Source organism: Populus nigra, chromosome 16 (assembly GCF_951802175.1).
Source record: "Populus nigra chromosome 16, ddPopNigr1.1, whole genome shotgun sequence".
Lineage (NCBI taxonomy): Eukaryota > Viridiplantae > Streptophyta > Magnoliopsida > Malpighiales > Salicaceae > Populus > Populus nigra.
Window position 1 is genome coordinate 9,974,093 of NC_084867.1, and position 12,756 is coordinate 9,986,848.

The 12,756-nt window shown below is 32.5% G+C and overlaps 1 protein-coding gene across 3 annotated transcripts; it reads right to left on the minus strand.

Moving 5' to 3' along the window:
- Positions 1–8,821: 8,821 nt before the first annotated feature.
- LOC133675036 (uncharacterized) lies at positions 8,822–12,401 on the minus strand. 3 transcript variants are annotated; one of them, XM_062096301.1, is made up of 5 exons: positions 12,127–12,401; positions 11,473–11,539; positions 10,706–10,839; positions 9,922–10,377; positions 8,822–9,553 (listed from the first exon to the last, which is right to left on the minus strand). In XM_062096301.1, the coding sequence occupies exons 2-5, from the start codon at positions 11,497–11,499 to the stop codon at positions 9,139–9,141; spliced, it is 1,032 nt and encodes a 343-aa protein (XP_061952285.1). In that variant the 5' UTR covers positions 11,500–11,539; positions 12,127–12,401; the 3' UTR covers positions 8,822–9,138. The 3 variants fall into 3 exon arrangements, with proteins under 3 accessions (XP_061952285.1, XP_061952284.1, XP_061952286.1); XM_062096300.1 differs by having other exon boundaries at positions 11,473–11,580; XM_062096302.1 differs by lacking the exon at positions 11,473–11,539.
- Between the last annotated feature and the right edge of the window lie 355 nt (positions 12,402–12,756).

Here is a 12,756-nt window from a genome sequence, read left to right on the forward strand (position 1 = left end):
ATATCCATAAATCGATGTGTTGTGAATTTACAAATCATATCATTCATCTTGTTTAATTTACGAATCAGGTTGGAGAGAATTGAAAGCAAAGGCACCACACGTTTTTTTATCTCTCTTTTGGTGGGAAGCAACGGTATAACTACAGTTTCTTAAAATTCTAATATTTTAAAATTTTTTAAATTATTATAACGTGATAATATTAAAAATAAATTTTAAACATTAAAAAAATATTATTTTAATATATTTTTAAATAAAAATATTTTAAAAAACTACTCTATCACTATTACAAACACTACCTTTATCCCATCTATCTTTACTCGAATTAATAATAATATGATCCATCAATTTAGCAAAATCTAAACTTATTAATCCTAAAATCAATAACTTAGTTTCTTCCTATATAAAAATAACTACAAATTATTTTTTAAAAGAAAAAAAATCTAACCACCAGTTAATTCTCGAAATATTGATCCTAAAATTCACGTCCGAAAACAATAAAACGACGTCAAATCCTTGAGATCTGTTTTCTCTTTATTGTCCAGCTCTCCGTCATGCACGCATGCTATCCTGCTGCAAGTCCAGCAACTCCCCCACTTGTCGCTTGCAAGTTGCACAGCAGGAGATAACCACAACGACAACTTGCATGAAATTAATTCTTTTTTAACGCAAGAGCAAGAGCAACCGCCCTGCCCCAACACGTACCTGCGAGGTAGGTTTTAATCTGCCCGTTGCCCGAAAACCTTGCACCAGGGTTTGCCCTAGAAGAGCTCAGAACCTCTGTATAAATGCTCGCTAAGGCCCTCTTCTGCATAGCCTCTCTTCTCCCTCCTTCTAGCCATCTCTCTTCTCATCCTGTTATGTCTGCTGTATATTTCCTTCCTTCCTGGTCTTTACCATCTTGTTTCTTTAGTAGGAAGTCTCCTCCTCCCGTGTGTGTGTGTGTGATGATCGGTTATGTTCTTGCCTTTTTACTGACAGGGCCATACATGGTACTGGCATTTGAGGGAAATTAACTCTGAGCTTAACTAGCTACACAGCGAGAGGCTTAAATCCTAAATCTCCGAGTTAGATGAGCTATAAGATAATTAAATGAGTATTATTACTATGTTTTTCTCTTTTTCTGCATCGAGTGCGCACATGATCATTCTTGTGTGTTAACGATGAATCTCAGTTATATGTGCAAAATACTTCCATCCGCATGTGACTCATTGTGAGCAAGGCGGCCATCTTTTGCGCACAGTGGAAAAGAAAGCACCACCATTTATGGTGTACTTTTTGCTGTTGATCTAAGAGGTTGTGTATTGCAAGGTATACATCAACCTTTTAGATTAGCATACATTTATATATTAACCAAATTATCTTTATTAATCTCCCTTGTTCTGATAATCACTGTGATTTTCCATGGTTTAGTTTGAAAGCAAGTTATTTTAAATCTGAATATTTAGTTTATTATAGCAAATATTCTAAACATAATGGCCATAAATCTGTGTTTTTTTTTACCTCATAAAACAAATTTAAATGACACATGGAAGCAGAGTAATTACCAGGTGGCGTCAACTAAATTTGTTATGCAGGGACCAAAAGGCTTCATTATGCTAATCCCCACTTTAATGGCAGATCTTTACACTGATTGATAGATAAGATGGCCTTTAATTTGGTATTATGTTCTCCATGCTTGTTTTGGTAGCAAACTCTTCTTCAAAGCCCCAGCAAACTGGTGATGTCTAGATGTAAAACTACTCAACAGGAGATCTGTTATCTTGCCCATCATGTCCCAACCTGTTCTTCATTCTAAAGCCAAGATGCAGGTGATTGATAAATGGATCCGACTAGTTAGACTCAAGGGTAACAACATGACTGCAATATGGATTCAGTCAAAGAAACAATATAGTAAAATCAAATTTAGTAGTAATTATTGTTTCTAAAGCACAGAAAACACTGGATGGAAGCTCCCCACATGGTTACATTTAGAAGTTCAAAAATGCTTTAATGAGAAGCGCACAAAGGGGACAACAGTATATGAAGACAACCTTTGACGCTTCAAAATCTCAATAACTCGTTCTGGTAAGAAGATGAGTTCATGGGTATAAATTAGCCAAAATGACTTTTGAAACACATTCTACAATATGAAAAATCTTGAAGGAAAAGGATCGGTATACAGGTAAATATTGTGGCTGATGACGGTAACCAAGTGCTGTCTAGCATCCTGATCGTAAGATCAGAAACTGAACTGTAAATTGCAGAAATCACAGCATTGCAACTTTTAGCAACACTTCTCTCCAGTATATGTCATCGTTCAAATAACCCCACTAGTGCGATTTTCCACCATGCTTGAGTCTTTGATATCCACAAAGCTCCAAATACTCACCATAGCAGAAGCGTAGCTCAAAGAAGTCAGAAACCTACATGCATATTAGATTTACCTGAATCAAGCACTGGCATTCTATTCAGCAAAGCGATGACAGCCATACCTTCTCTTCAGTGTTCAAGCATCACTCTGCAGTCCTGGCAAGGTCAACTGGGGAGTGGAGGTTCTGTCATCATTTACAGCGGATGCTGGTTCCACAGGCCTCCTGAAATGGTCTATTAGCAGAAGAAAAGCCACAACACCACAGCAGAAAAAGAGAGCTTCCATGAAGAACAATAGAAGGAAATCTGCATATAGATAGTAAAGGGATATTCAAAGAAGAAGCATATACATCTTCCAATTATACCAGAAGCACAAAGAAAACACTTAAAAGAAATGTCCATGAAACATAGAGGTTTGATGTACAAGCTACTAATCATTCTGACACATTCAAAGCCTAATATTCAGAAATGCCAAAACACTGAGCTCTTTATTCCTCTATTTGCTGTCCATTATCTTAAGAGCCACAGGATTTTTTCTGTTTTTTTTTTTCGTTTGCATTTTTGGAGGATTGCTGACTTACATCAGTTCTTAAACCTTGCATCAACGTTCTTCATCCATTCAGACATACTGCCCTTCCAATTTTTTTCAGATATTCATCTGTACAATCATCACAGTGGTACATTCACTATGTCTTCAGCCTCCATCTCGGCTAAATAAACCCTTAAATACCATTTCCTTTTTCTTGAAACAGTAATTGTTATTTAAGTTACATCAGAGACGTCACATCCTAGAACTTTGATCGAATCCTCTTGACACCATCCTTCATTGATATATACTTTGTATCTCGTCTTCCGAGTTGTTAGCATCAAGTCATCAACTATCACTTCTCCTTTACAGCTGTCTAAAATAAATGTCAACAGAAATCTCTAAGATGGCCCTTGGCTCTTTGCAAAGAAAAACAATTATATGTGACGAGATAAACAGGGAGATCGACAAGACCATGCCTGAAAAGAAATCCGTAAGAAATCTAAAAGTGATATCAAAACTTGAAGTTACTGTTTTTTTATTTTAATTATTTTCTTAATTAATTTTGAATTTTATTTTTTTGTTTCTTGCTTAGATTAATAATTTTAATTTAATTAGTATTGTATTATTTAAAAATACTAAAACAATATGAATTTTAATAGTTATGAAAGTTTTGGTTAGAAATTCTTTTCTTTAAAGAATTAGAACTGTAATAAATAGAAGATGTCTAGTTTATTTTTAGAATATTCAGATTATTATTTAAATTTAATAAAAATATTAATGAATTTTCTCTAGATTTCTCTATAGTTAGATCTGTGATTCTAAAGCTTAAGAGCCCTAGTTTTATCTTCGTTATACGCTGCATCAGGTGGAATTATAACAAGTTAATATCCAAATTGATGGCGAACAATGAAGAGAATCAAAGAACAATTGGTGACAACCATCTTCGTGATGGTGATTAGGAGATGCAAGCTATTTGAGATCAGCTAGATCGTCATTCAGTAATGATAGCAGCTTTAGAAGAGAAAGTGCAAATTGGGTTTGGCGACATCAACACTAGATTTGATGGCCTTACATTTAGGCTTCAGGCACTAGGATTGCATGCAAACGTGAACCAGGAAAAAAGAGAGGCACGCACCGAGGAAGACACTCGTGGCACCTATCCCTGAACCAATTTGTGCAAATCCCCGTGGTTAATATGATTATGAATATTCATTTAATGAAGAAGATCAAGGTAAGGTTACTGAAAATAATATGTATGATAAAAAAATATCATATGAAGGTTAAGATTTCTTCTTTTAGTAATGATTTAAAAGGGGAAGAATCTTTTGATTGGTTAGCTAAATTTGATCAATTATATGAGTATACAAGAATTTTATATTCGAGAATAGTAATAAAAAATATAGAGTTTAAATTAAAGCATGTGGTTTTAGTTTGGTGGGATATGATATTAAAGGCTAGGAGATGAGAGGACAAAAAACTTATTAAGACTTGGGAGCGAATAAAGCAGTTGTTGAGAGGTAGATTTTTGCCCCCTAATTATGATAAACTTTTGTTCCTTCTATCACATACGTGCATGCGACTAAGTGAGACATCAGAGTTAAGGAGTCGCCACCTAATTGTTTGATTTAAGGTCACCAGGAAATCCAAGTGGACTAATCTTATTTGAAATTTCAGGGTATGAAACTAATTGTGGTTATAAAAGGTATTAGCACCCTTAGTGTACTTTACCCGAGGTTGTTCAAAGACTAAGGCAACTCAACACCTAAAAGGGAGGCAAATTAGATGTATCACTAAATTTTACAATTAATACAAATTACTTCAAGTAAATACAATAACCAACAATATATATTTAAAGTACTTAAAGTAAAGAGTTAAAGGAGAGAATTCGCTGACTTGTTTTTAATATGGTTCAACAAGCTTACATCCACATCTCAAGTACCAAACCGTACTTTGTATTCCTTAACTTGTCCAAGTTTTAGAGTATAATTTCCACTTGATGAATCCACACCATACTTTTTACACCGCTTAAAGAAATCCTTCTTCAAGATTTTTCCCTTAGTGAAATTTCTTCACCAATATTAAGAGTTTGTACCTAACTCTCAAAGGTTTATAAGGATGAATTTGTTTTCACAACAAACTTTCTCAATAGAGTGAATAATACAATTGAAGTTCTAATATTTCTATATATCACTAGATAACACTTACAGGAATGAAAATGTTTAAATGTAGGGAGAAAGAGATTAAATACTCTTTATGCTAGAATATGAAGGCTTAATACTACAAATTAGAGTATAATCAAGGATTAATGATTTTGTAGTAGTTTTACTATTAGAATAGCTTCTATATCATATTTGTTTGATTTGTCTTGCTAATCTTATAATTAGACAATGTATGTGTGTGTGTGTGTGTTTCTAAGAAAAACTAGTTGTTTATAGCCGTTATTGTTTCTCTAAGTGCTTAAATTGTCAACCGATTCCTACAGAATTTCCAAGTTTTCATCATTGATGAATAAACTGTCGAACGGTTCATTTGGTAACCCTCAGTTAACCTGGTCATACAGAATTCCAGATTTAACAGTTTAACCTAGGTGAATTCTTAGAACCATCTAATTTAGATTTTATTTGATTATTATCAATCATTTAATGCATGCAGAGTAAAGTGTATGAGTTTGTTTTAATTGTACTATCAAGTAAGATCTAAAGATTTACATTTAAGCACTAAAATTAACATTAATTCTATGTCTTCACTTCTTTGCTCTTTTCTTGGACTTTCGAATTGAGATTTTCTTATAATCCGTCATAATTGTTGATATGTTATTCATATAAAATATATTTAAAATTTATTCTCAACTATGCATATTATTAGTTCATTTTTTATTTTATTGTTATCATCAAAATATATAAAAACATGAATATATGACTCTAAAGGTCAAGAATCTCTTTTTTTATAATGACAATAAATAGATAGTTTTGATATTAAAATAAGTCTCCCTGCAATGCAATGTATAGAAAACTTTTATCATTTTATCATAATTTAAGCAATGCAAATAATTAGCATCTTTAATAATGACATGTATTAAAAAAATCAAAATTCTCCCTCTAAATGTATCTATATATTTTTAAGTGTATCTCTCCCCTTTTAGCAATGAAATGCACCACATGCAAATTATTCATCTCTTTCCCTCTTTATTATTAACAAAAATACATATAATACATAGGTAATAAAAAAGTATTTTTTGAAAATCATAAATAAAACATTCATTTTATAATCTCTAAAATTATACAATATCCATTACAAGAAGAAAAATAAAACATAAAACATAGTGCATATGATCTAAAACACAAAATCTAGGGATTATAAAATGCTAATGTTTACCCATTTATCAAGCATCACATAACTTGTCCTTTTTAAACATTATACATTGAAGACTTTTAACTAGTTTATTTTTAATTACCTTAGAAAGTATGTCCATGTTAATGTGACCTAGTCTTTTGTGCCAAAGAAAACTATATATCATTAATGATAACAACAAGATAATTTTCTATTCTCATGCATGTATCAATTCTACTCCCGTTGACATTTCTTTTCTATTTCCTACATAGATTACTATATAATTTTCAAGAGTTAAACAACATGCATGTTAATAAACAATTTTATAGCTTTTATCACATAATTAACTAATACTAAGCAAATTATATTTTAAACTATTAACAAGAAAAGCTTTTTTAATAGAAGGAAAATATTTACCTTCAATATTGTCAACTCCAATCATTTTGCATTTTGAGTTATCTCTAAAAGTGACATTTCCCCCGTTAATTTTGGAAATGCTTGAGAATAGTGAGTCACCTTCGGCCATATATCATGAGCAAGCACTATCCAAATACTATTCCTCATACTCCCTTGATTCCTTATTTTTGCTTTTGAATGCCATAAAACACATGTTTGTTACATGTTCTTCTTTATAGCTTGAGCTTGAATCCAAATCATCACTTCAAGTAGCTTTCACTATCCTCTTATGATGACAACTCTTTCTTTTGTTTTGAAGAAGTTGATAATCTATTTTGATATGTCTTTTTTTATTGTATTAGAAATTCCTTGTTGCTGCTGTTATTTATTCTTCTTCTTACTACTACTTTACTATCATCATCATTATTATTATTACTATTATCATTACAATTATTACTACTACAATAACTATTATTATTACTACTATTATCATCATCATTATTATTACTATTATTATCAATATCATCATCATTAGAAAAAAAACATAAACATGATTTGAAGAATAAAAATAAAGAATAAAAACTATTATTATCACCATTATTATTATTATTATTACCATCACAATTACTATTACTATTAATATTTATCATTAATATTATTGTTGTTGCAGCTGTTGTTGTCGCCTTACTATTGTCATCATCATTATTTATTATTACTATTACTAACACAATTATTACAATTATCACCATAATTATTACTATTATCACTGTTGCTATTATTATTATTATTATTATTATAATAAACTATAACCACCACCACCACCACCATCATTATTATTATTAAGAAATCAAAACAAGAAAGATCAAATTAAAATTATTATATATGAAAAATTAGAATTGAAAAATTAAATTGAAAACAAATAAAAGTTTAACAAAAAAGAAAAAAGACAAAAATAAAAAAATAAAACAAAAGGGACTGAATCTGAAAGACAAAAAAATATGAGGATCAAAGCTCATTTTCTAAGGTATGAGAGAGAAATGAAAGGCAAAAAAAAAAGACCCAACGGCGATAAATCAACCACTGTACTCTTACAATCGCCACCTAGAAAGAAAGAGGACACAATGAAAAATCAAATGAGATGGCGGTAACATATTTTTCTTCATCAGGAGGCACCGCACACACCACCTAAAGTGCACGGAGCCTCTCACGTGCTGGTGCGTGCATAACACGTGCCAACATCTTTTTCGAATAAAATAATGTAAATTTAATATTAAATTACAAAACTACCCTTTTCAAACTAACATTCATTAAAAAAAACCTGAGATAAAAAGACTTTATTACCCCTGATTTCATGCTTTAATTTTTTTAGACAAGAGGGCATATACATAATTTTACTATATATATAAAAAGAGACAAAAATACACCTCTCCAACAATGTTGGTTTTAAGGGCTTTTTTGTCATCATACCTTTTATTAAAATATGGGAAAGACAATAATACCCTTATAAAACATATAATGACTAATTTGTCACGTAAAAAGACAAAAACAACCCTGGTTCAAAAACAAGCATTTTTTTGGAAGGGCTAAACAGTCATTTTGTTGTAATGTTAAATAGAAAAACGTGAGTGGGGCTACCCTTCCCCTTTTTTTTTTGTTTTATTATGATTTGTTTCTAAGAGCTCAATGTCCGTTTCATGGGGAAATAAAGACTTTTCGCAATGTTTCTCACGCTTGATTTTACAGAAGATTTTTTGGGTTTTCTGTATTTTTTAGCTGAGCTCAATGTTTATATTTTTATTTGGATTACCTTTGTCATATTAAATCAATTTGGCCATGACAACTCCTCTAAAGTATTAGCCTATATAAATAATAAGGTCAGAAAGTTTAAAAGTACCTGTTGGGACGATAATGACATTGTTAAAGGGTTCACCACAATCTTGCTAGTTTTTTTTTCCGCACCCAAGAAAACATCACTCAAAATTTCCTTCTAAAAGACTTGTTTTTACTCCTTAGACTTCAACCAAGTTAGCTTTGAATGTTATGAGATTATCCCTAATTTTTACAAAAATAAGCTCATAGGAACGTCATTGACAACTCAAAATCCATAGCTGCAGCAAAGCGCTGGTAGCAGAACTAGTGTAGTTTAAACCAGCAGACAACCAAGGAAAATTATCCCATACTACCATTTCTATTTCCTTTTTTTTTTTTTTTAAGATATTGTTGAAAACATACAAATTCTCATTAATAACCGAATAATAGAGTTGAAAAACTTTCATGCTACTATGGAACCTCAAAGAACATAATACAAAAAGGAACAAGATGACGGGAATCTCGTGCAAGAATGCCCTCTAAAATTACATAAATCGGAAAAATCAGCTTCTGTTATGATCCTTGACTTGCCTGATGATACTAGAAGCCCAGCTAAAATGGGATTGACCAGCACTTTTTCAAAAATCTCAAACTCTTGAAACATTTCCCAAAGAAACTCCAACCTCAACACTTTGCCCTTGCCTAAAATTTTAACATTACCAAATCTAAATCAGATTAGCCCTCTTTAGAAACCTGATTGCCCTACAATAGTAGGGCCATATAGATTCCACATAATCTAGGTACTTCTCCATCAACCACTCTTGCAATTCCATCATCTTTTTTCTTGAGAACTCTTTGCGGTCCAAGTTCTTAAAGCTTTGCAGAGGTTGCAACACACGACCTTGTATGTCTTCTTTGAGCTTCCCTTGTCTGATATAGCCGGAGGCCACGAGACAGTAGGTAGGTACATTTTTTATAACTTTAATTGTCTGCCTAAAGCTGAAAACATAGAGTGCCCACAAGCCCTGGAGTAACTTGATGTAGAAAGCAACAATAAGGGGACCCAAAATCCACAATGGAGTCAATTCCTTCGACACTCCAGCTCCATACATCACATTGACGGCCAGGAACAAAGGAATGCTGAAAACGAAGCAATGCAGTTAGAAGCTGCCAGAAAATTCTCAAGAAAATAACAAATATTAAAAACTAAACCCAGAACTGTATACATAATGTATTCGTTTAGAAATCAAGCATTGGAAGAATTCTTGTATCGTTAGTAGATTATCATACAGAAGTGTAGGAAAAGGAGCTCAGTTGATAAAGATAATTGAATACTGGTTATGCCAGACAAATAATTCAACAAAACCTCATTGCTTCACAGCAGTTGAGTCAGCTAAATGGTGAATCCTTAATCTTTGAGCTATGGTTGTAGCCATAGTTTTCATCAGAATAAGAAATGACTAAAACTAATTTTTCAATAACCGTGTGGAAGAAGCAATAACACTTACAATGTCAGTATGGGTATCTTTATTGTTGCATCCAGACTCAGGAAGTGATACCAAACTGACTTTACAATATCAACTCTCTCCTTATTTTGGGTGGTATTTTGAGCTTGTTGCAATTCTTCCCTTGGAGGAGGTCCTTCTTCCAGAATCTCATCTGCAACTTGACTTGGAGATTGTGTGCGCAACATGCTGAGCCATTTCTTGAATAATTTATTAATAGCAGGGGATCCTGCAATTCTTTCATTTGCTTCAGAAGTATAGGAAACTGGAATACTATGCACCTTTGAAGAGTCCATCATGGTCTCCCCACTTTCTTTTGGCACATAAGAAAGTTTAACAGATTTTTTTGAAACTTTGGATCCATTAGCTCTGCCTCCTGATTCATCATTTTGTGCACTGCCTTTAAAAGCTGAAACTCTCAAGAGCTTTACTTTAGGTCCATGTGAGAAAGCCCCTGCACTGTGGAAACAATGCAGCTCAATCTATATGCTTGAAATTCATTAGATATAAACAAAATGCAAAAGTGATTTCAAAGGACAAGTTTGTGCCAATCACATAGTCTACCGATAGAGAAGCATAAGAAAAATAAAATTCCAAATTATCATCAACCACGAAATATTCTTGAATTGCACATCAACAAGTAATCAGCCAGAGCCAGGAAGTTTTGTACCATCTTCTCAGAACAAAGTAAAACAAATAAAACTGACTGCAAAATCCAATATTAAGCAGTTTGGATTTGCAAAGACAAGCAGCTGATCATGAATTCAATTATATAGGAAAATTTTACCTTAAACGAAGACTCTGTTTTACTGAAAAACACATATCTGTTCTCCCTACCATCTGAAGTTCTGTTACTCGTTGCTTCAACTTCACCCCTTTGCTCCAAGATAAAGGCCTCGAAGGAAATGTTGCATAAGAACCCTATGTGCAGCAGACAAAGCAATATGATGTTATAATTACAGTATATAGGAGTGCTAAACAATGCAGATTGCAAAACAATGTGAAAATATGATGTTACGAACTTGAACTAGCATAGCATGGGTGAGCATATATGTTTAGCTTTTTTCACATGTACCCAAACACTTTCAACAAGGCAAGTACAACTGCTGTGATACAAGCACAAGATACTATCAATTTCACTAAATTTCATGTCTCAAAAACATGGAAGGAAAACCAATTAAAACAGTAGAATAAATCATCTCAGCTACCTATAACATTTTAGCAGAGTAATTCATCCACTACATCATCAATTTAAGTATATCTTCTATTAACAAAGCCGTGTGTACCACACAAATGACTGATTGAACTTTCATAAACCCAACAGGGACATGTATCAACACTCTAACCCTCAAGTTTAAAAGAAGAATAAACGACAACTGATAAAGCCCCCTTAGACCCTTTAATATACACAAAAGGTCCGTACAAGCAGAATTGATAAAATGACATGATAATTTGATTGCTATGGATTAAGGCCTGGTTGACCTGAAAATAACTGGGGGGAGAAAACGGTAACACTCTTAGAGCACAAGCTCTACACAATTATTTTATAAGTACCTGCATCTGATGGGTCACCAATGCCATTTTCTCCACTTCAAGCACCCACTCATTAACTCAACAGCGCCTTATTCAATACAAAGCAACAATGCCTTATTCAATTCAAAGCTAAAAAAATAACCAGAAAGATATCAGCGAAGCTGAAAAAAAAATCATTTTTTATTAGTGGCATCACTAGGATGAGGCATCAAAAACACTCATGATCCATTCAATTGCAAGAAACCGTAGGAAAAAGAAAACACAAAAGTTTGTTTGTTTGTTTGTTTTTTCTTTTTCACTGAATCACCAACAGTTCTATCGTCATTAGTTTCAATAAACAAAAAGAACAAGTTGAATTATGCCTTCAAATTATCTGAATTAACCTCGCTTTATTATTTTAGCCAAAAACCCAAAAACTTCAAATTCCTCTCCTTTTTATACCTTCAAATTTCTGAGCAGCAACCAAACAGACAAATAAGCTAAACATAGCTACAGCATCTCTAACATTCACATAAAAACTAGGCAAATGCAGAAGGTTCAAGCTTTTCCCTGAAATTTTCATGGCAATCAAATAACAAAGAACCCACAAAGCAAAAACCCTAACCAAAGCAAGGTAGAACAGATTGAAGCTAACAAGTGCAGAAAAAGATAGAAATTTGATAGAAACACACTAACCTGTCCACATGAATTCATGAGAATAGCTCTACAGAAAGACAACCTTTATGTGATAATTTGATTGAAAAAGAGAAACCCTTTTGTTATCTGATTGAATTCCTATGGATGGATAGAGAGAAAGAGAGGTATCTCTTCTCTTGTTGGTGAATTTTTATAAAAGGGGCTTCTTTTTTTTATTATTATTAACAGAACAGTGGTCGTGGATAATCAATTTCGCACCGCACCATAAAAAAGTGAGCGAGGAGGTTTTTGGCTACGGTTCTTTATTTTCCTTTTCCCTTAAATGGGAATACAAGAACTGAAATAAAATAATATTAATAGTGATACAAAAACTAGTGGATGGGCTTTTATAGAACGGCCCATTTAGGCCTGCTCCGTGTCACCCGCCCGCATTTTCCCTTCGTTCTTTTGGATTCTGGATTTTTTTCATGTATTTTATTTATGATACAGATTAAATAAATAAATTAATAATTTATGTTTTTTGAAAATAAAATAAAATAATTATTGATAAATATGTTTCAAGAAAAATATTTTCAAAATCCATCATGATAGAAAAATCATTCTATTTATGAAAATAAATATATTAATAATTAAATTTGAAAATTACAAATTATTTGTTATTATTCATGA